The following is a 24,569-nucleotide window of genomic DNA, read 5'->3' as shown; positions in this document are numbered from 1 at the left end:
ATGTAGTGTTTTGGTAGTATTCACCTAATCTGTACAATCTAGATACAATTTGGTTACTAACACTTCCTCATTTTTCCTGCCTTTAACTTTGTAAGTTGTCTTGACCCTTTTTTCATGTCTGTCTTGTGTTTTGGATCCCCTCTCCCCTCCTTTCCTTGTCACTACTCTGCAACCCCTTTTTCTCCTCTCTAGTTCTTGTGCCCAGTCTGAAATATCCCTGGATGGTTTCTCTGAGTGCCCTCCTCCCCCAGTTCCTGTAGTGCTGCGTGGAGCACGGGAGCGTCTGACAGTGGAGCTGAGGGACCGCAAAGCACCTTTGGCTGTCATGGAGAGTCTGTCTGACGCAGAATCCCTCTACAGTCTGGATTCCCGACGCTCCTCTGCGGCACTTAGGGGTTCACCAATGCTGTGCGGCCTCCCGTTCTCTTTGGATGCCCCGATCCCTGAGGAGAACCCGTCTCTCAGCTCTCGCACTGAACTCCTGGCTGCCGACTGCCTCTGTCCGGACACACCAGAGCACATGGGCCAGGTCGGGCCTTTCTTTACCCCAATGGACTCCAGATCCACCCCAGAGTACCCCATGCGGCTGTCTCCTGCTACACCTCGCAGCAGTGGACATGATTCCCCAGCTCTGCTAAACCAGAGCGTCGCGGCTCAGCCTTTTCAGCCAGAGCCTAACGCCAACCGAAAAGTGCTTCCTGATGGGGACCACCAACAGATGCCTGGTGTCTATGATCCAGGGAGCACTCCTAATGCTCCCCTCAGCCCAAACATTGATCCTAGACCTAGAGAAAACGAAGATTGGGAGACGGCAGAGAAACAGTTAAGTGGAGAATCCAGACCGGCAGCTTCTAGTCCTCCACCCCAACTATCCAATGGAAACCCCAGCCAGGCGGTGCTGGAGTTCGCTCAGTACTTAGACTCTCTTTTCAGACTGGACGGCAGCAGCTCCCCGCCTCTGGAGCTGTCAGACGGGGAGTCAGAGTCAGGCCGGGGCTCCTTTGGGCACGGGGAGTGTCTCGCAGATGGACAGCTGTTGGATGACAAACAACTTCTTGCCAGAGCAACACTGGAGCCTAACTTAGTCCCCAAGCCCCCACGCACTTTTGCTGGATCTGCTGACCCCTCCTCAGGCATCTCTCTGTCCCCATCCTTCCCTCTTTCGTCGTCTGAGGAGCTCAACGACCTTTCCCCCGGCGAGGGCGTCCTGCCAGCCATGCTGTCCCTACGAACATCTAGCCCTTGCCACTGTTCTGAAGAGAACACACTATCATCTATGGTGTAGTGTGCTATGTATGTGATCTAAATGCAGAGGTGCAGTCATCTAACAATGTAAAACATATCACAGTACAAGCATGCAATGGAATGCAGTCACTCATCTGAGATCCTATGACAGAACTTGACTGACCAATTAAAACAACACAAACTTTCCATTCTTCAGGTGTTTATAGCATTTTCTCACTATTGCAATGACTAAGAAAAAAAAGATACCTCTCTCTGCATGCCAGGGGGCTGTACTGCTATTGGGTGAATATAAATAACTGTAGCTTCACAATGCCATTCCAAAACATGTCGCCTCACCCACATAGGGAGGCGTCAGCATTACATCATTCCCCGAAATAACAAAATCAAAGGGAGAATACTTAACTGAGCAGGGATTCAAAAACTCACACTGTAGAAGAGGTTAGCATATCACCTGGGTTGATGTACTGTGCAACCTTCTGCACCCTCAGCAGCTCCGGAAACTTTATCAGCATTTATTCATTTTAATTTTTTTCATATCAGGAATGTGAAGATGGACATATTTGTCAATCAAAAGAAGTGAGAAGACATTATAAAATGTTCCTCAGGTCTTTTAAAGCATTGACTTTGAGAAAGAGAGTAAGTGCGTTACATTGGTGAGAATTCATGTGTCTTAAAAATGTAGTGATTGTGACAAAAGTTATAACAGACGCTTATGGATGTTTTTGAGTCTTTTGGTTCTTTTTATTGTGCATGAAGTTTTTTTTTTAAATTAATTTTTAAAGAGAAATTGTCAATAAGCCACTTGACATTGACATTTGGATACTCTTGCACACATCAAACAGCTCAATTGTACCCCCCTTTGCCAAAAAGTTAGTACATTATATTGCCAAATGTATTTATGAGATGTAGTTTTGTATATGTATATGGATATTGCTTTATTTAAACTTAAGATTAATTCATTATCTCCTTCCCATTCTGTTGGTTCCCATGTAGACTGTTATAAAGCAACACCACAGAAAAGATGCCATCCTGACCTTAACACTGCCATGACTTTCGTTTGGAAAACATAACCTGTGAACCGGGTTTGAAACAATAATGAACTTTATATTAGTCGTCTTATAACTACTGTACCTTACTCTTTGCAGAGCTCTTAGCAATGTGCCCAGCTCAGGGTCTGCATGCTTTATGCACTTCAGAGTAGCATGCCTGAAATAGAACAAGTCTTATCATTAAATCACAGTAAATAAGCTCTAAACTTGACCAGGAATTAAAAGTTAACTCAAACATTAAAAAGGCTTATGAAAGGCATGGTTTACCAGACAGGACCAAACAGTCCCAGGATATAATCTCTCTTGTTCTCAAGGTGCTCTCAGTCGTCCTCTATGTCAAGGTGTTTTTCTTTAATGTGGTTCATCTGCATCACCCCTGAGGTTAGACCAAATGAATGGCCTCCAACATTCAGTGTGCCAATGCTAAATACTGTACGTGGCATACGATCCTCCATATCACTCTGGATGTAACAGGTGGCTAACAATTTGCATTATTTATTACCGTTAATGTTTTTATCAATTCTATTGCTATATTTGATGGTATTATTATCCTTATTGCGCTTGCAACAGATTGGTTTGATGTCAGTGGTTTTTATCTCAGTTTTTTGGGACAGTGTGGGGAACTTTTTAGACTTTCCCAAACGTAAGGAGTTATATATTATCGCTTTTTTTCTGTCTGAGTGGAAAAGTATTTGACAGTCTGCCATGGCATGGTGACACTATTCTCTTTTTACAAATGTTTCATAGTAGTGATACATGCTGCAGAGGGATGGCCTACTTACAGTCACCTCTGGTGCAGCGCCACCATCACTGGAGTCACCATATGATCTGCACAATCTCTCTATTTGGATTAAGATTTGAAGTGATTACCCACAGGTTTCTGACAGTTTACAGTCTGACACTACTCACATCATGTTACCAGTCCCATTAGACTCTTACCAAGGTTGGATCAGCAATTTCTTACATTCACTAGCTTTGCTTGCAGCCGGTCATACACTAAAACACTGCTGAAAGAAAGCACTATAATATTTTCCACCATGATGTGTTCAGCACCATGTTCTATGTGTAATTATTTATGCAGATGTTTAAAAAAAAAGATGAATTCCAATAGTCATGTAGAAAAACAAATATATAACAATAAGGAGATAATGACTATATTAAAGATATCAGTATTGACGTGTAGGGAAAAAAATGTTCATCTGAAAGTTATTTATTCAAACTATCGGCAGATTTACAAATTGGTCTATATTTAAGGAAGAATAATTCAACTATGTCTTGTCCATGTTTACCTGGTTTGCTTCCCCTCCTTTCCTGCCCCACAAAGAGAATGTATTTAATCCTTCCCCCTCACTGCCCTGCCTGTAATGGAATAAACTACAAACCATGAAAATAACAAGGAATTTCTGTCATGTGTTTTTCAGTATTTACTTATGAAATGTAGTCAGCATTGGGATAACTGTCATATTTAAAATGACACACAAATTTAATTTGATGCCTCATGTTATTTGGGTCCACTACTTTTCATCACTGCTACAAATTGTCAGGATACAGTTTAACTTGAAAATATCAATAGGAATACAGATATCTTATTTATGAATAAAAAAAATCAATGTTCTGTTCCTTTTGTAGGCAGATGTAGGCAAATGATGACTTGAAACAATGTTTTATATACAATAGATACATGAAGGAACATACCTAGATTTGCCTACCCATTCTGAAAAAAGTGTGTTTGATATAAAGAATAAGTCATCAGTATTAGGACTGCTGACTTAGTACAGATTTTGGCTAATGGTTATTTGGGGCTTTATTTAAGCCAGACTGTAGGTGCAGTGCATTATGAGGGTGTGCAGTGGAACTGATAGAGACCAGAATCTACTGCTGAGCCTCATGGAGGTTGCACGGGTCAAATCCCACAGTGGATTTGAGGTTTCTGTTTGATATCACCAATGACACACATTAAATCGGTTACAGAGTCATTATTTTGAATTTCGAATATCCTGGGTATATATGGGTATATAACATTGACGGGTTAAACATGTAAAACCAAGCTTTTATAAATAGGCATCAGCCCTTTTAAATACAAATGATATGCTATACATTTGAGACATAAATGGCACCAAATGCTGGGCATTGTAATTGTATTTTGAACAGAGATGTTAACAGAAATATAGCACATGTGTAGCCATAATGAGCAGTAACAAAATATACAAAAGTGTAAGCAGTAAAACGCATTAACACTTAAAAACTGAGCAATTTGGGGTTAGGTGTCTTGCACAAGGTAACTTTGACATTTTGACTCGGGGAGGAAGTACACTGGCTCCCTGAGCTACAGTAGTGTATTAGTGACAGTATCGGAGTTGAATTTTAAAACATTTTGTCCAGCTGATCAGTGTGCATTGTTAAATGATTGTACCGCTAATTCCACCAGAGGGAAGCAGAGTATCTACCTGCTGAATCACTAAGATACATATCATCGAAGAAGACCGATTTCCGGAGACCGTTGAGCAGTTTACTCTAGCGTTAGCTTGATGGTAGGTTAGCATTATCAGTATTTACTAATGTAGCCTATTTTATATTCGTTGCCATGAATTAAGAGCGACCTGTCACACCCTGTACTGTTAAATTTTTCGGTAAGTGGAACACACATATAACTCTGGATAGTTGTACTCGGAAAACAGATCGTTTTATTAACGTTTTATCATGTCAGCTGACGTTAGTGAGACAACTTAGCATAATGTTTACACAGCTGGTTTAGCTTAGCTTACCGCTAGCTTACGTTAGCCGTGTTAGCGTTCTAGTTATTCTAGGTAGCTGATCCTTAAAAATATACCATATGCTAACTGAACTATTTGTAATATGTTTCCTCACCGTGATGGTTAATGTGTTGGCTTGATGTCATCCCTGGTTGTGTATGTTGTACATAGATATGATATGATTAACCAGTATCGCCGTTGACAGCAAAGTCATTGAAATGAATATCATATAAACATCTGATTCACGTGAATAATAACGGGTCAACTATGCTAGGTTTTTTTCAACTAGCCAGTAATTTAGTTTAGGTTAAAGTATATAGTGTATTTTCCTGTGCATTATTGATCACATCTTAAACTTAAGGGAACGGGTTTTTTTTGTGGTTGTATTTCATTAACAATTGCGATCCATTCAACCATTTGAAGGCCGGTTTGCCTGAAGCCACTTCCGTGGGATAGATTTATTGCACGCATCCATATCCTTCTCTATTAAGACATGCTTCTTAGGTCATGACATTGTCCGGGATTTCTGCCAATGTGAAAAGGGAGTATTCAATTTATATTCCAAAAACGTTCTTTACTTTTGAGCCAATCTCCTGCCAATATGAATGGAATAAAGAGCCGACTTCAAAATGATGAAAGAGGTCTGCCTTAAATATGCCGTTTTATTAAATAATAGTAAGATTTGCGTGACACACGCCGTTTCTTTCTTTCTCTGGAGTTAGATTTGTTAACCACTTTTGTTTTGTACCAGGGTAGATTGTTCTACATTGTGTATTTACAGAAGTTGTCATATGCCATTGCCTTTCTTAACAGTGGCTGGTTGGAGGTTCAGCTATGTATGCCTCTGGGAAATACACCTCGCGGGGCCCTGCTCTCATCCCGCGGATGAAAACCAAGCACCGCATATACTACATTACCCTCTTCTCTGTGGTGCTGCTTGGACTCATTGCTACCGGGATGTTTCAGTTCTGGCCCCACTCCATTGAGTCAGCAGCTGACTGGACCCTGGATAAACGCAGTGTCCATGATGCACCTCTGATCCGCCTGCCTGTCTCCAGTCCCATTCCCGAGAGAGGGGACCTCAGCTGTCGCATGCACACCTGTTTTGATGTTTACAGATGTGGCTACAATCCTAAAAACAGAATCAAGGTAAATAACTCTCAAAACAACCTTCAAATCACTGAGCTCACACAAAATAGGTGTATCATTTCCATCAGTGTTAGGACTATAACTCATTTTTTAAATTGTTGCTTTTGTAGGTGTACATCTACCCTCTGCAGAAGTTTGTAGATGAATTGGGGGTTCCCATCAGCAGCACTGGACTGTCTCGCGAGTACAATGACCTGCTCAGTGCCATCTCCGACAGTGACTTTTACACTGACGACGTCACCAGGGCTTGTCTTTTTGTCCCATCGGTTGATGTGCTGAACCAGAACTCGCTGCGTATTAGAGAGACTGCCCAGGCTCTGGCAATGCTACCAAGGTAAATGTTTGAAAATAACATCATCTTCCTATATTCTTGTCATGGGTATTAAAGCTGAAATGTCACAAAAGCCCTATCCTATTTTTCAGCCTTTTTGTTTTCTTGCTAACATTTAAAAATCACACCCCCAGAACATTTCAAACAGTGTTATGAATTCATCTCTTACATTTGATAAATGTGACAGTTGAATAACCACGGCCATTGTCAACATTTACTTTTTTTTTTAAATTCATGTATCAATCCAACACTAATCTTGTGTATTGTTATATTTTTGTAGATGGGACAAAGGGATGAATCATCTCCTTTTCAACATGTTACCCGGGGGCCCTCCAGACTACAATACTGCATTGGATGTGCCCAGAGACAGGTACCCACCATACATATGAGACAAGATCTTAATATTAAATACTATCTTCGTAGAGCGCCACAGGGATGACGTATTTTTGTAGGCCGACCCGGAAGTAAGCTGCGCATCGGTTCCCGCGACTAAAAGCAATGCAATTTCTCCATAGGCTTTTGGAATATTGTAAAAAATAAGACCTTTGGAAAACGAACCTGTTTGTAATGCATGTTTTGTTCAGCCGGATAATCTCCACTTTTACCTTACTTTTATAATTTTCGAATCATAAATCTAATCGCAAGAAGAAAAATGCCAACGTCATGCTATAAACGAACTACAGAGGAGTAAGCCAACGTCACGCCAACTTAAGATCGTTTCAACTGACTTTCGTGCGCTTGCGTATTTTAACAAAGCTTTTCCTTTTAGCCACACTGAATTTAACTAAAAGTACTTCAAGCGGAACAGTAGAAAACGAACTTAGCGCGAGTGTTTACGTGTTCGTCGTAACAATGTACAACGTCCTCGACAACTTCTGTAGTCCTCTTCAGCCACTTGTTAACAACCATCATTGTTCAGACACGTAAACTTTTCAAAAATCACCAGTGTTGCACTGCTGATGTATTTAATGTCGTAGAACAAAACGTGATCCGTCTCTTAAATTTGTGTCAACCACAGACCTTATTTCAAGCTATTTTCAAAATCCTATGGAGGAACTGGAAGTTGTAAAATGCCTAACTTACTTCCGGGTTTTAGGAGTCGTTCCTGCGGCACTCTATTATGATATTGAGGGAAATGCATATTAATATGTAGAACAAAACACTCTTCTATCAAGGGATAGGCTTGGTGCATTAATTTGAACTAAAAAAGTGTCATCAGCTGATATACAACTACAGTCAATTCAGACATTAAAAAAAGCTTACAATTCAAATCTAATGCATTGATTTCACAACATAAAGGAAAATAAAAGATAAAGAATTTTAGATAAATAATATCTTGTTTGTGTACATTCCGTTGAATTAAATCAATGTTGCTTCTAAAACGGATTATTATTTAAGGTAGCATGTATTAGTGTAACGGCAGTCAATCACAAAGAATGATGATTGAATAAAGAAGAAGGAGACGATAGGCCTTGAAGAGATATTTAAAATCTGGTTGTATTTACCAGCGAAGAGCTTCTGTGTCTCAAAAGGTCCAATAGACAGTCCAAAGTGATGGTTGAGGATGGGTTTATGAACATGCAGCCTTAAGACAATGAACGTTACCTTTTAGCTGTAAGGAATTTCCTGGGCTCATCCAGCTGGAGTCCATTTGGCATGGAGCCTCATTAGAACCAGGTGTGTGTGACTGACGGTGTGTTTCCACTTTAAATTCACCTTGCATCAAAAAAGAACAGACTCCAAAATACTTTTCATCACCTAATGGACTACATGGGATCTTATAAGCAGGGAACTGAACCTTGTTTGATGTCACTTTATATCCTATATCTGCATTGTTGGTAGCAACAGTTCTAAAAGGAAACACGTTAAGGAGTTTGTGTTTTTTGAGTTTGTACCTGTAGTTCATTTTGTTGAAACATGAGTGTTGAAGCATTCTTACAATCCAGGCTCTTTTGTTTCAGAGCGCTGCTGGCTGGAGGGGGTTTCTCTACATGGACCTACAGACAAGGTTATGATGTCAGCATTCCCGTTTACAGCCCCCTCTCCGCAGATGTTGAGCTGCCTGAGAGACAGCCAGGGTGAGCAGACATTACCTCTCATTATCTTGTTTGAGTAGCACATCATGACCAGATTACTGTCACCTCACATAAATTATCCATCTTTATGGAAAGTGCTCCAAGCGAATAATTATGTCTTCTGAGTATATTAAAGTAATGGTGGTTTAGCAACACTCATTAGTCTAGGCTTGATTGAGAAGTAATTTATAGTAAATGGTATGGAGTATTATAACAATTTGTCTCCATATATCTGCTGTCTCCATTTGCCCAGGCCACGGCGCTACTTTATTCTGTCCTCTCAAACCGCCATCCATCGAGAGTACCGTGCTGAACTTGAGCGCTTGAAGGAAGAAAATGGAGAAGCTCTGCTCCTCCTGGACAAGTGTAGCAACCTCTCACAGGCTGCTGCCTCTGCACGAAAACGATGTTACAAGGGGCAGGTGTACGACTACCCACAGATCCTTCAGGTAAGGGGCAGAGCATTGAAAACAATTTATATTGAAGATTCAGTATCAAGACCATCTTTGTTAAATGCAATACTATGCCGGAGAACAACACCAATACAAGCTGGTGTTTTTGGCAACATGATTATTATTTTAAGAAATTCCCATCCCAGGTACTAATATTAATACCACCAACAAATGATAGTTAAAGGCAAAATGGATGCTGAATCGCTTTTTGACACAGGCTTGTGTATTTTACCACTCAGCAACAATGAGTACAGCAGTTCCTGGAGCCTGATAATTCCTGTAACCTTAAATACACAGTTCCCTTGGTAACAGGAACTTTTTTGGGAGTTTATACCTAGGAACTAAAACTGGAACAGGGTAACTTTGGTTTGGTTTTATTTTGTCCTTCTTGTGCAATTCAGTATGTCCCAATTCATATGCTCCCAATGTGTCTCTACAGGAGTCCTCATTCTGTGTGGTTTTGCGGGGTGCCCGTTTGGGTCAGGCTGCCCTCAGTGATGTGTTGCAGGCTGGCTGTGTCCCTGTCATCCTTGCTGACTCTTACATTCTGCCATTCTCTGAAGTTCTTGACTGGAAAAGGTCAGCCTAAATTGATGTTACAGTTGAAAAACAAGTTAATGATTTTTACCGTCTGCCATCTTCACTGTAATCATTCTGTCTATCCTCAGGGCGTCTGTGGTTATTCCAGAGGAGAAGCTATCAGAGATGTACACCATCCTGAAGAGCATTCCTCACAGACAAGTGGAAGAGATGCAAAGACAGGTAACATTCATAATGCACTCAAAAGAAAACATTTCTCAGCAAAAATGATTTAAAGTGGCTTGGATTTAGTTTGAAAACTCAGATTGACATGAAAGTCAGAGGTGCTATCAGGAGAGTTAAACAACTAGCATGTCATGTGTGGGGAGTCAAAAAAAGCTTCATGTGATGAGCGAAAGACAGAAATTTGGATACCACTCTTACATTTTCTAAGTTCGAATTTCCTCTTTGGCTCAGTCTAGACTTTAGAAAGCTTTCAGAAGACTACAGTGTGTTGATTTTAGCTTGAGTGAAATGAACAGAAGACGGCCCACTCTTTTTCTTTTTGATATTATATTGGCCACAATAAACAAAAGTGAAAGCAGCTTTGAGAGAAGTGCACCAGTTCAGCTGCTCCTCATTTTGTTGTATCAACTCTAGTCCATTTACTAATTATACTGGCCAAACAGACCTTTTAGACTGAGGGGCTCAGAGACGGCTGGGGGTTAGATTACACTGGACAGACTCAAAAACATGACTTGATGTGGGCTGGGGGGTGTTCTGCTGTGTATTGCTCACGGCTCACTTGGTAGCATTGATCTGATATGGTTATCCATTGGTAACGGTATTCCTCTGTTGCAAGTTGATTCTCAACCGGGACACATTTTTACGTTGAGATTTACAAAGTATCAAAAACGTCTTCATACAAAAGTCTCTGAACATAGTGTTGCTACATTTGTTCTCGAAACTGTTATATAAAAAACATTTATTTAAATTCTACTTATTACTACCAATTTTTTATCTCAGCCTTAAGAAAAAAACAAAGCCCAAAGCAGAAACAGAAATGTAATACTTAAAGTAAATTTATCTAAATGGATTTGTCACATTAGTACATTCCATCTTAACAGGTACTGTATACATGCAGTGTATATATATCATGTTGGAAGGGACCATCAGGGTCTGTTGTGCTCTTACCTCTGAAACCCCCATCGTCACTACTATTAAAGACTGGATAAATAAATGCTAGTCTTTGACAGAAAATGTAATGTTTTATGTATGCTAAGAGCCTGATTTCCATATGCAGAAATTCCGAAAACCTTCAGCATTGAATTATTCTTGTATGTGTTGGGGCTGATGTATTTCATTAGTGCTGCCAGCAGAGGGCTCAGCAGCCTTTTCTATCCCCCTCTGTCTTTCTATTTGTTCCCATGTGGTCGGACTTTCGTGCTTACAAATGAAAAAATAGGAATACACAATGCAAACTCACCCCAACCGAACGAGCAATTGTTTCACTTGGGGACATGTCTTTTTAGCAAGTTTGACAGAGCCAGGCTTTCTTTGCATTAGCTCACTCCACAAAGACTAAAACCTCACTCCTAACAGTATACGACGAGAGGAAGGAGTTGTTGCTCAAGATGGAGTTCTGCTCCTCATCCTTTCCTCAGTATTGCGCTTGAACCAGGTTTTCTTTGAGTGTGTTTGACGTGTTTTCCCAACTTTTTAGTAAACTCCCAGCCCTTCATCATGCTGAACATTTTACCGGCTGCAGCTGATTTATAGAACAAGTCAAGTTGGTCTTTCCCCCTGTCCCTTATGTGGCATCTGCTTTTCTTCTTTTTAAATGCTACACTTCAAACATAACTGAACAGCTGGACAGGATGATGACAGGTGTCAATGGCTTTTCCGTCAGTAAAAATGTGATTAAAGCCCCTTTTAACTTCTTAATCAACAGCGTTAATGTGATGTCCTTGGACTGTGCTGACGCCCCGCACTAAATTCATATCCTCTTTGTTTACATTCACAAAAGCAGAAGTTAGAAGTACAGAACTGCCTTGTTAAATATGAAAATATAAAGTCTCTACAGTCTCATGGTGGGCTTCTGTTCTGCACTGCCAACTGTTTAAAGCCTCACAAACTAGTGCAGTGTTGGAAGAAGTATTCAGATATTTGAATTAAGCAGTAGTGAGTAATACAACGGGGTAGAAACACTGTTACAGGTAAAAAGGCTGGATTCTTCACATCATTTTACCTACCGAATTAAAGGACAAAAGCAACAAAATATAGTTAGAGTTCCGACAGTAAAAGTTCTCATCATGCAGGATTGTTATTATTATTTAACTGGATCATACATTTTGAGGTAGTGTTGTGAAGTTCACTAACGTTTCAGCTGATAATGATTTCAAGGTTTCAATGTTTTATTGGTCATATGCACAGCATGTACAATGTATATGTTGGCAATGAAATTCTTATATCCCATGCTCCTCCAACAACTCAACATACATGGTGCAAATAAGGTAAATAAAATAGATGGTAAAATAATGGTTTTACTTTACTGGCAGGTGACCTTATCATCAATATAGATAATAATGTACTGTATGAGTTGATTGCTGTTGAATCTTGCCTACATTTTTTATCAATCTAAAGCTACAAAGTAAATAAAGAAAAAGTAAAAGGCACAATATTTCCCCCTGAAACATACGGAGTACAGGTATCTCAAAATTGAACTTAATTACGGTACTCTATTTACTCTGTTACATTCAACCACCGAACTAGTGTCATTACCACAGAGGGAAATGAGCTATTAGCTCAAATCTGGCATACATCATCTCTTCTCTTTTCTGAGATTAATGTAATGTAAGCATGTTCCTTGTTCAAATAAATATATAATTGGGGTTGGCTTAAATCTAGGTAACCATGGGGATAACCAGCACCAAGACTGTGATCCCACATGAAACCGGCTACTACAGCTCTGGTCTTCAGTCGTGGTTGTCTAGACTCAAAGCCCTGTTAGATTATATTTTGAGTCCTTCTAACTAGAACTGATTTACACCTGGGAGACCAGTTTTGTTATCATTAACAAGCTGTGTGTGTGTGTGTGTGTGTGTGTGTGTGTGTGTGTGTGTGTGTGTGTGTGTGTGTGTGTGTGTGTGTGTGTGTGTGTGTGTGTGTGTGTGTGTGTGTGTGTGTGTGTGTGTGTGTGTGTGTGTGTGTGTGTGTGTGTGTGTGTGTGTGTGTGTGTGTGTGTGTGTGTGTGTGTGTGTGTGTGTGTGTGTGTGTGTGTGTGTGTGTGTGTGTGTGTGTGTGTGTGTGTGTGTGTGTGTGGAAATGTTCTAATCACAGTTAAAAGTCACTAATAAATCTTTAGAAAAACAATATTCCCAGTGAGCAGCACACACGATTGAAGCAGACTTTGTTTCACTGCTGTTTTAGATTATGTCAGAAACACTAATGATCGCCTGGTTGTGTTCACACCGGCTGCCAATTCTGCTCTATAGGTAGAATCATCTGTCAGGCACTTGACAACTTCCTCTAAATTTAACAAAGTGATCCAGGCTACTGTAATATAAACTGTTTTATCATCTCGTTGACCTTTTTTTATATTGATTTAAACGAACTGCTAAGGAACTCTGTACACTAGAAGGAATTTAGAATATAATTTGCTTTTAAAATGCTACGTCAGACTTTTTTGTTGACCTACAGGGGAATATGACTCTGACTCTCTTGGGATTGTTTGCATTATTTCTCAATATTTGCTGGAGGTTTTATTTACAGTTATTACCCATCATTTTCTTTTTATACCGAAAATTAATGTTGGTGAGTGACTAGGTGCATCAAATAAAAGATGGTGTAAAGGCTTTTTCTACTTTGGCAACGCAGTCTCTTCTTTCATGCTCATAAAAATTCCTGCAGTTGCTGGGAGGGGGTGGAGGGTGATGGTATGGGCCCTTGGGCCTGCACAGTTTGCTTTCTGCCTCCCCCCGGTCGGAAAGGAAACTTTCATCACTGGCTGATTTATGAGCCGTTGGGATTCCCCCCTGAGATTAGAAAGTCTTTTTTGATTCTCCTCACCCCCTCTATAAAAATAAAGGCTGTTTTTGTGTTATTGTACAACTCCAGTGCTTATACTCCTACATGGATGATTTAGGCAATTTTCACAAGTTCACGTGCCACGAGGGACTGGGGCACACATTAGCCCACAATACAAGTTCATTGCAATAGGTTGATAAACAAACACAGCTCAGTGCTTTACACACAAATCTCAAATATTAACATCCTGTACTCCAGTTCTGTGGGTCATTGAGGAGCCAGTGGGGTGGAGTCGGGTCAGTGTAGCACAGGGCCTCCTGGCAGGGGACGGTGCTGTTTAAAGCTTCATTAACTCTTATAGGCTTCTCTCACCTCTGAACTGTCCCTTGAAGTTTCTAACTAGAATATGAGCCTGCAGGAGACTGGACACGTATGTCATAGTCAGTAGCACTTCTCTAGATTCATCAAGCCATTGGTATATTATGGTATAAAACACAGCCAGAGCTTCAACAAACTATACATTGAATAGAATGTATGTACACGTATGTTTGTCATCTTTAAAGTCTTACATTTTCTTCATGTAAATATGAAGTAAGACGTGAATTAGAGCAGCTGGAGTTTCGAATTCCAGCAGCAATTTGATAACATTAAGATATGGGTTAAGAGTTCAGTTATCATTAAAGTCTGCTTTTCACATCCGAGATCTGTTGAAGCAAAACAGGCTCCGTCAAAAAAGTTTCAGAGGAAGAGTTGGTGAAGGTCAAGAGGCTGCAGAAGGCTACAAAATGTTCTTTAAAGACTCGGTCCAGGGGGAGAAATCTGGATTTTACAGCTATGACTTCACACTGGTTTTATCTTCTGTCATGTAGAGACTATACTCCACAGCATTGAGTGAGAATAAAAATACAGAAACATTTTTGTAATGCAATATCAACATTCCTACAGTTTTTTGAAAAAGTATATTATTCATTAACCTTGATGGTTCTCTTACACCTGTTTGCAGTCATTTATTACATGTTTTTTCAATAGTCAATGAAATATCCTGTTTCTTTGTCTGCATCTTTACAGTGAATGTCTCTGCAATGTAATAGAAGAAGGGTACATAATTATTATGAATTTAAATGTTTTTTTTGCCCATAGGCACGCTGGTTCTGGGAGGCCTACTTCAGCTCCATGAAGGCAATTGGACTGACAACGCTCCAGATCATCAATGACCGCATATACCCGTATGCTGCACGGACCTACGAGCAGTGGAACAATCCACCTGTGGTGGTATGTAACTTAACATACTTTTTGTTGTGCTTTTTGCAAGTATTCCTAACGGCAAAACATCTAGCAAGACAAGTCATTTTTTCTCTGCTATCCTCTCCATTGTTTTCTTTAAGTAGTGAGTGATATTTAACTATATCTACACCCTAAAGACTGTTGTCCTCCAGCATACAGCTTAGTAATCAATACAGTGTGTTTTCTCTGCCGTTCTGCGCCGCTCGGTTGTACTCCTAGAAGTCATTTTATTGCACAAATTTGAAAGAAACTCATCCAGAACGTTGCTTAGACCATACAGACGCTCACAGTGCCGCATAAGCTTCCCCACTCTCCTGTGCCTTGTAAATCGCAGCCTCTGTGGCAGGGGAGTGACAGTCGGTGCCTTCAGTGTTTCTGAAGTTTGGTATAAACCCAGCTCGCTCTGAAGCAGCCAGTTTATGTCAGCAGTTCTGCGCTATGAAGATGCCTCCGATGTGGTGAAAAATAAGTTCCTTCATGTTTGACTCATATGTTAGTAAAAAATATGCTGGATGTGAAGAATGGTGTGTGTTCAGCATCCCTGTGGTTGTGGGAGTTTTTGCTGCAGACAGCTTGGCTGGGCGAGCATCTCTCAGGGGTTGTTAATCAGCCCAGTCTGATCCAGAGTCTCCTCCATCCTCAGCCTGTGGGGTACAGGCGTGTGCATGAGAACATGCGTGTGGATGCACAAGAGTGTCTTTGCATCTGTCAAATCTCAACATGTATCCCAGAATAAGTAGATGGATTAAAATGCTACGATTTTAAAAGGTTGTGTTGGGGTAAACAAGCAGCAAACTTACTACGGGTGTGTAAGATGTTTGTAATTTGTTTTCTTTGCGCTGACATTTAAGCCAAAAAAGGCTTACGTGAGCTGTCCGTGGTTGCCTGTTTTCTCTCTGAGCAGGTAGCTTGTTAATCAGCAGTTACACTTGACATTGCCCACTTATGTCAAAATGTTTTGTCAGGGCGTCCAACCCCCAGTCCAATCCATCAGTATCACTCAGGTCTTGAGGTTTGTTCAGACCCAGAGGAGCTTAATTGTGTCATGGTACAGACCTTTAACCATTCCTGCCTGAGATGGGAGATGAAGTGTTTTCTCGATGGATTCAGTGAATGGATGGTGAGAAGAAGTTCCACAGAGCACTAAATAAATCAGGCAGACATTTTTCCGCCTCTCCTCCTGTAGTCTTTAGGCTGGTAATTGAAAGCACATTTCCCAGGATTGCTGGTGCCTTTGGAGGGAAGGGGGTGCAGAATAAGGGACAAGCTGCTTTTTGTTTGGCAGTTGTAGGTAGTGTACATACTTCCTCAATAATTGAGGCATCTCAGAGTCTTTAAAAAAGGTTATTGGCACTGGGCTATGAAAAGCCTTATTTCATCACTGTCTTGTTTAAAGATCAAAGTATAGTCTGCAAATATTTTAACATTTTAGCTTTGACTCTGTTTTCCTTCACATCTGAAATGCAGTAACTGCTATGAAGTGTTGACTTTCAACTTTATTTTGAGGGTGTTTACACTCTGATTCCTGATACTGATTAACCATGTACTATAAGATGTACAAGCGATAATCCCCCTGGATTAAAAAGTTATACTTTGTTCACCCACTACTGTGAGTACTTCAGATACATTGAAAGTCAGCTGTTTTAAATTCTAATGATTTCATTTTGATATCCAGTTGAATGAAATGGAGCCAAGATAATATAACAAGTCCTAATACTAATTAATGATACTGTTTCTGGTGTTGCTACTTCATTGATAGCTTCTTTCACCAATACATTTATTTATTACATGTATGAACATCAGTAATACTTATGTATTATCATGTAACAACAACATATCTATATGTTTTAATGGTAATGTTTCCACAGATAAGACAGACAAGCATACAATGGGATGTTGTTGCCCATGTACCCCAAATATTAATGAAGAACCCATTAATCAGTTTTTATTTTACTTTTAGTGCCAATTTAAAGTTTGAACACATTACCCCTTTAAGATCTGTTGGTGACATAATGTGCTGCGGCTTTCTTTTCATCTAATTTATTCAGTTTGACAAATGACTTAAGTGGTCTCTAACCTCTTTTATACTGTTTAAATGCTTCTGTGCTACGTAGATGTGTTACTTTAATCATTTCCCCCTCTGCTTGTTTGACAATGTGAGAATGACCACAAGGAAGTTTCCACTTGCCAGTAAAGTGATTTTTTTTTTATTGGTGGAGGAGTGACTGATGTTATGTAATAGCAGTGGCTGTATTTCTGCTGACAGACTCTTGTTGATGCTGTAGAAGGAGACACAAAATCACTGTGTGGCCACCTGGGCCCAGAAGAGAACACAGTTATATTTACTTCATGAAACCCACAGATTTACGGTCTAAGATAAGCTCTATTTGCCCTCTTCAATCTGGGTGTCACTGTAACCAGGGTGGAACATTTTCTGAGCCTTTGATGAATTCTATCAGGAGTAAACCATGGTGCTCCTTCATTTGGTGAAAGAGCACCACATGCGTTTAAATAAAATATGTTTTGTCTTTTTGTTTCACTTGAGAAAAACAACCTTTGTAAACAACTAACAAAAAGTAATTGTTTTCCAACACAACACTTGTCTCATTTGGTGTGACTGACACCCAAATGGCTGCAATGTTTAAGTACAGAAAATGTTCCCGTTGCTTCGTTCATTTGGCAGTGTCACTTGATCTGAGCTGGAGTCAGTGCGGCTCCCTGGGTTTACAAGTCATTTTAAAGGGAAGCAATGAAAGAAAAGCCAAGTTCGACATTGGTGACAGACGGCCACTACTTGCTGGTTGTTTGCAAACTCCTTCCAGCTTTTCTTTGTACTTCTATACTGCTATTTCTGTTTCGTTTACTTGAATCTGTTACTGAAAGCTTTTGGCATTCTGTGCTCTGCCTCTGTGAGGTGCTAAGAGACGTTATAGGAGGATTCTTGCTCCATAATAAAAAAAAAACAGAATCTGGAAATTACTGCAGGTGACCTCACCTTCCAGTAAAGCACCATTATAGTGCATTAAATCATGGAAAACATGACAGACAGGGTTCACACTCAAGACTTGGGGCTAGCTCTACAGTGCCTTTTCATGGAAATAAAATCATATGAATAAAAATATGTTTGTGGCCTTAACTACGTGTTTTTCTTTGTTTCCTGTCTTGTGTAGAAGTGGTCCAGCGTGAACAGCCCTCTGTTCTTGCCACTTATCCCCCCGAGGGCACCTGGCTTCACAGCAGTGGTGCTGACCTACGATCGTGTGGAGAGCCTTTTCCGCGTCATCACAGAAATCTCCAAGGTGCCCAGCTTGGCTAAACTGCTTGTTGTGTGGAATAACCAGAACAAGAGTCCTCCTGAGGGTGAGTGACCAACGCTTGTCAAAAAACAAAACAGAGTTCATTAAGCTTTTCAAAAGATATATTTATGTCTTTCATTACTGTTCACCATGAGGTATAATCCATCATAGATGTTTCATAGCAAGCTCTTATTAGTTGTTATTTATTGAACCTTGCGCTCTAACTATTTGCCTTTAATAAGGCTATTAAATATACAACAGTTAATCCTGCTTTCGTTCGGAATTAAATCTGCTCTGCTGCTGTAGAGAAGGATAATGTAATAAAGTAATGAGGTGACTTTGAAGTACTCCCTCGTGGCTGTGAGTTGCCTTTTCATTAGAGGCATCAGCGGCGCCTGGCTGGAGCTTTGTGACCCGATAGAATTAACGAGGGGCCATTGATGGGTCAGGCTATAACATGTATGACTGCTTATATCTATAAGTTTTCAGTGCTATAAGACCATTATGAGTGTGTTTAAAAAATAATTCACAGGGCTGAAGTTTTGAAAATTCAGATAATAGCCTATAAATCCTTCACTTCGTCTGTCTCTTTCCAACTTAAAGAAGGATCACAGTAATGGTGACGGAGTGAAAAAATAAATGGGGTGTTCAACATTGCAGTTTTCCTGACAATAGCTTTTGACAGGAGACCCCAGACGTGGTTATGAGAGCCTGGAGCTCTTCTTATAGTCTGCCAGGCCCCAGTTAGCCCATTAATGAGGGGACACATTCTCTGTGATCCGTCTGTGCCATAGTCCGTGCCATGGACGCTGCCAAAGATGTTTGAAACGCTCCCCTGAAAGAACTTTTTTTTACATTTTTTGATCTGCCTTGTGAAGAATTGTAGTGTGGTTGGATTTGCACGTGCTTGAGGTTAGCGTAGCGATACGAGTCAGTGAGTGAAGTAAAACTCCCAGATCACTTTTTTCCACTGGCAGGATCTCAAATATCTCAGTCAGTGGTTAATGACATCACAATTCCTCACCCATCACCAGACAGTAGCCATGTTTTAAAAATGATGTTCACCCGTTAAAAATGTGTTTAAGTGTCATATACTGTTTCTATAATTGTTTTATATATATATTTATAAACCTATATGAGGTAGCAACTATTATGTTTAATAAACACATACATTTAACATGTATTAACCAATTAATTGATTGATTTTGTTTTGTGTTTTTCTCCGTATCTCTATCTGTATATGAAACTATAAATACGGTTGTTCTTATTGTATTGTTTTCCTCCTGGCAGAGTCTCTTTGGCCGAAAATCGGTGTTCCTCTCAAAGTTGTGCGAACCAAAGAAAACAAGCTGAGTAATCGCTTCTTCCCCTACGACGAGATCGAGACAGAAGCCGTGCTAGCGATTGATGATGACATCATCATGCTGACATCTGATGAACTGCAGTTCGGCTATGAAGTGAGAAAAATAACCCCTTTTAAAAAAACTCGACCACACTTTCCCATCTATTCTCCAATACATATTGCAAGGAACCATTTAAAGTTGAGCCCAGAATTTAAAGTCATTCAGGGAGATTACAGTCTCGTTCTCCAATGGTTGGGGATTTGACTGCCTGCTGAATGTGTTTGATGTGTGAAGAATGATGACAGGTCTAGAGCTGATGCTTTCCATGCCCACATACCTGCTGGGCCCCACTTAGCCCAGTACACTCACCTGAATCCATTTTGAAGCCATTTAATAAAATTGTGCTCAGTTTAAGGATAATTACAGAGAATTACAGGCAGCATAGGGGAGCTGTCTGTCTGACCAGATAATCCAACTGGCAGCCTGAGACATTCAGCCAATCAAAAAGTGACTTTTATCTAAAAAGAAGGTGTTGATTCAGACACCAGATGTGATTTATTTTGCTCAGTTTAAAATGTTCAGAGATCATTTTAAACTGCACTTTTATTTCTTAAACTCTCTTTAGAACTTGCTCATTCATGTATGCTTTGACAATCTGTTTCCTGTCTGTCTCCAGGTGTGGAGGGAGTTCCCGGACAGGCTGGTGGGTTACCCAGGCCGGCTGCACCTATGGGATCATGAAATGGGGAAATGGAAGTATGAGTCAGAGTGGACCAACGAGGTCTCCATGGTGCTAACTGGAGCCGCCTTCTACCACAAGGTGACCTGGCAAAAGCCTGAAATAAAGAAGTGCTAGCTGCATGGGCTCTGCCTCTTCACACACATTTCCCTTGAAGGTTCTCATGGATGTTGGCCCTTTTAGCTTAGCAGTGATGCACACAGAGCAAGTTTTGAAAAGGAAGTGTTCTATTTTATGTGGAAATAGAATTGTAGTTAAGTTTGCTGAAAGGATTTGAGTATATCTCGTTGACCTCTGTTTTGGCTATGTGCAGGATTTTAGAAAAGGAGATTACAATGATGGAAGAGCTGCAAGTCATAGGTAGAGCAAGGTTATCTCATTCCTACTTAAAAGCTCAAAAGCTCACTTAAGTTCAAAGCAAATTCTAGTGGATGTGTTCCTCCTACAAACTTTTGGGTCACCGTGTCAAACAGTGTCTGCATTATTGTAAATAACAAGTCTGCTGTTTATCTTCAAGAAACCTTGTAATTGTGAATCTGTTTCCATTCCAGTATTTCAACTATTTGTACACATACAAGATGCCAGGAGACATCAAGAACTGGGTGGACGCTCATATGAACTGTGAAGATATTGCCATGAACTTCCTGGTGGCTAACATCACGGGCAAAGCCCCGATCAAGGTACGTTCCTCGGACTGGCCCGGGTGCTTTAAGCTTGCAGGGGGAGGCTGAAGCCTGACAGAGTGCACCAGCATCTCTGGGTTTGATCAGCTCTCACCCTTTGACTTCACTGCCTCTCCCCCTCCCCATCACACTCACTGTGCCCAGGTGCAGGGGCCCAAGCTAAAGCCCAGCCTTAACCTCCCTTATCTGGGTGTCACTCACTGGCACTCCCCCTCTCAGTATGTTTTTCTAAGCTCACCGGGGCTCACGCACACCCTGCCATCAAATCACAAGCTGCACACTTCCCCTTCGCCCGCACCCACGCTCCATCCTCCCACCATATCTCCGTCAGATTCCTTCCTACCAACCCATTCTGTTTTCCTCTGTCGATGTCTTTCGCTTTCTTCTACACGCACATCCATTCACAGGTCCAGAGCGTTAGGTGCAGGCATGTGTCGGGGGTGTAGATGTGATGGAGGTCAGACAGAGGAAAGCCATACATCATATCTCCCTCCAACTCCACTGATGAGGATTCAGTTTTTTTGTATGCTGTGCTTAACAACAGTACTTGAAGGATGTTACAGACTGTGTTATAACTTGTCTGAGCTGCTCATTTTCGACAAACAGTTAAAGTGAACTTCCATTTTTTATGTGACTTTGTTCTGCTTCTGTTTAGGTGACCCCCAGGAAGAAGTTCAAGTGCCCTGAGTGTACTGCCATTGATGGACTGTCCCTGGATCAGACACACATGGTGGAGAGGTACGGCACTTTGTTTGGAACCGTTTATTAAATGATCTCAGGAAAATCTTTGTTTATTATTGTGTGTTTGAGCCGGTACATTTGTGTATGAGTGGGTTGAATCCACAACATTATTTTGCTAGATGTTTCATAATTTCAGTAGAAACGTTTTTAATTCATCTAAAAGAATACTTAAATGTATCTTTGTTTCATTTATAATTTTTGTAGTCATATTTAAATTTGTCCTACAAAATGTATTATACATCTTTCTTTAACTTACATTTTTGGTCATGAACCAACCGGACACTGCAGGGTTTTTCTGTAGAAGGAAACACAACAACCTGAGTGATGTTTTTCAATTTCATACAATCTGCTCCTTTAAAATAATATTAATAATAATTGCAGTAAAACAAAAGGCAAAATGGCTTCATCATTTTATTTTTAAGTCGACCATATTTTGGAAATAGGCACGTTCTGTGAGCTGTGCCAAAACAAACGCACAAGCTTTCTAAATGTACATTTATATGCACTTAAACGAACGTGAAATGTAAAATATTTGATACTTAAAATGGTTAAAAAGAAAGACAGATTTAAATCCATCCATGTAGATGACTTGCTAACATTACTCATTTCTCGTTGCTAAATAAATACATGTTCCCCTCCTCTAAGCTAAATGAGTTGTGTTTCCGTCCGTAGATCTGAGTGCATCAACAAGTTTGCATCAGTTTTTGGGACAATGCCTCTGAAGGTGGTTGAACACCGTGCAGACCCGGTGCTCTACAAAGACGACTTCCCAGAGAAGCTCAAAAGCTTCCCCAACATCGGCAGCCTCTGACCAGAACATCAACACTGCAACATGTGTCACCAACTCAGACTTTTATATCCAAACATCAATATTCCGATCAAAGTGTCACCCTTCAGTCCGAGACACTTTTACTTAGATTTTTGAATAGATTTTTAAAGGCAAAATAAAACAGAACATTAAGTTAGGACACTGTAATATGGGGGTGACAATGATTTGTTTTTTTGGCTTCAAAATATGTTTCAAACATTTAGTAATACAAGAGCATAGACTAATGTTACATGGAGGGTCACTTTGACTCTGATGTTTGATGGACAGCCCGACTGTAGGCTCGCAGCCCCCCACTGTTACTGTTTTGGAATCTTTTGGCTCCAGCTGCTCTGGAATCAGTGTGTACAGTGTATATATGTTTATTTTGCACCAGAGCTGTATCATAGTTATAATTAAGGATGCTCCGACTTGGATATTTTCTTCTTCTTGTCTAAAGATTGGACCATGGACCTTATTATTTTAGCTGTACTTTATTAAAAAGAAACAATGTTTAATGAACATGATATATAGTAAAGGATTCAACGACATATCAATGTAGGGTTTCTTTAACAGTTAATTGAATGTAACACACAACATACAACTATAGACAAAGCTGGTACAATAAATCTAATATTTAGAGTGAGTAACTGCTGATTTTAAAAGACTGATGCAGAGCTACTGGAACATCTTGAATTGTATTGTTTTATTGCCTGTGCAAGCCTTTCGTTTTATTTTTATATATATATATATATATATATATATATATATATACAAAAACGCAGTGGTGCTAATTGAAGGAGCCACAAAGTGATTTCATGGGCTTCATGAGTTATGAACGCTGCGTAAGTATATGAGTACTTATTTGTTTGCCATGCTTTTGAAGACACGTAATGTATATAGTTGAAAATTCCCAAATCCACACTTTTCAAAATGTGTATTACCTGCAATGCTTTGTTTGTATTTTTCCATTATCTTCTGTGTGTTTTTATAGTTTGGCCCTTTTCATTAGTAGTAGTCCCACCAGTATTTAGGCTTTAACCTTTAAAACATGGCCTTGTGATTTGTTTTATTCGCCTTTTTTCTTAATATCATTTTCATAAGCTCAGTGAAATTGTTCAAAATTGTTCATATATGACTTTGTAATACATAAGTAAAGACCACACTACTACTTCTCTGAGTTTTACTTCACGTTTTTCCATCTATTCATGTGTAATGTGGGAAGACAATGAAGTAAAACATTTTCCTTCCTTTTATGTTCGTCTTTACTTCCATCTTCGACCGTGCAGAGCCGATCCTCCGTGACACGGCGATCCACTGTTCCCTGCAGCCCGTCACCTGTTGTTAATATACGCAGCCTAATCCACCCTGTTCAATGTCAGCAGTTCAAAAGGGCGCAGTTCGTATTTTTGTCAACTTCAATTAGTGTGATACTCTTGCGGGTTGTGCGATCTCATTTCAGCACGCGTGTCTGTTCAAAGGCACTGAAATGCATGGGGATTTCAGAATGACTAAAGGGTGACACAATATATTGGCAGGGTGTTGCAATATTGCAAATGTGTTGTTTTTCTTAAAAACAGACCACTTATTCCCAAGTTGTGGCTAACCAGTATCTTCAACCGGTGACTTAAAAGGCTTTTCTTTATACCGAGAGAGACTTGAGCGGTCTCTAAACACTGGAGAAGAGTTGTATTGGAGTTTTATCTACTGTGTGTTAACAGCGAGAGGAAAGCACCATTACCTTCTGCCCTCTATAATATGTCTTCTTCTATTTTAAACCTTGAAGAGCATGTTCTACATTTGATTACATTCTATCACAAACTTTGACTCTGAATCGGAGTGCAATAACTTATTGTACTTTAATCACACACAAAACGAGCAGGAGTAAATTCATACACATATTTCAAAAGACAGCTTAAAGCCGCATAAACTTGAAAAGAATAACACTTTTGAAACTCAGAAGAAATACATATAGAAAGACTGTTTAAACACAACTCTGGAAATACAATTTTACCACCAAATTAAAAAAAGTGATACGCTCAAATACGCATTGAACTGTCTCTCAAAATAAAACATAAC

General features: G+C 40.0%; 2 protein-coding genes across 5 annotated transcripts in view; both read left to right on the top strand.

Moving 5' to 3' along the window:
* dagla (diacylglycerol lipase, alpha) overlaps positions 1-3,690 on the top strand; it is a 33,319-nt gene extending 29,629 nt beyond the window's left edge. For all 4 annotated transcript variants that reach the window (XM_063881106.1, XM_063881105.1, XM_063881104.1 and 1 more), the window contains one exon: positions 193-3,690. In XM_063881106.1, the coding sequence (XP_063737176.1) occupies positions 193-1,285 (1,093 nt within the window). In that variant the 3' untranslated portion in view covers positions 1,286-3,690. The remainder of the gene's footprint in view (positions 1-192) is intronic.
* Positions 3,691-4,773: 1,083 nt separating this feature from the next.
* Positions 4,774-23,665, top strand: ext2 (exostosin glycosyltransferase 2). Its single transcript, XM_063882032.1, has 15 exons — positions 4,774-4,924; positions 5,861-6,196; positions 6,307-6,530; positions 6,808-6,897; positions 8,489-8,605; positions 8,856-9,051; positions 9,494-9,633; positions 9,723-9,816; positions 14,740-14,871; positions 18,054-18,243; positions 19,470-19,636; positions 20,199-20,342; positions 20,813-20,941; positions 21,600-21,682; positions 22,358-23,665. The coding sequence occupies exons 2-15, from the start codon at positions 5,882-5,884 to the stop codon at positions 22,494-22,496; spliced, it is 2,160 nt and encodes a 719-aa protein (XP_063738102.1). The 5' UTR covers positions 4,774-4,924; positions 5,861-5,881; the 3' UTR covers positions 22,497-23,665.
* Positions 23,666-24,569: the final 904 nt, after the last annotated feature.

Source organism: Eleginops maclovinus, chromosome 4, assembly GCF_036324505.1.
Source record: "Eleginops maclovinus isolate JMC-PN-2008 ecotype Puerto Natales chromosome 4, JC_Emac_rtc_rv5, whole genome shotgun sequence".
NCBI lineage: Eukaryota > Metazoa > Chordata > Actinopteri > Perciformes > Eleginopidae > Eleginops > Eleginops maclovinus.
Note: the sequence above shows the minus strand (reverse complement) of the source record. Positions and strands in the feature narration are given on the sequence as shown.

Bases quoted from the DNA above. Each gene is read 5' to 3' on its own strand.
- ext2 (XM_063882032.1), top strand. From the start codon at position 5,882: ATGTATGCCTCTGGGAAATACACCTCGCGGGGCCCTGCTCTCATCCCG. The intron at 6,531-6,807 runs GTAAATGTTTGA...ATATTTTTGTAG, and splicing joins GCTCTGGCAATGCTACCAAG to ATGGGACAAAGGGATGAATC. The intron at 9,817-14,739 runs GTAACATTCATA...TTTTGCCCATAG, and splicing joins TGGAAGAGATGCAAAGACAG to GCACGCTGGTTCTGGGAGGC.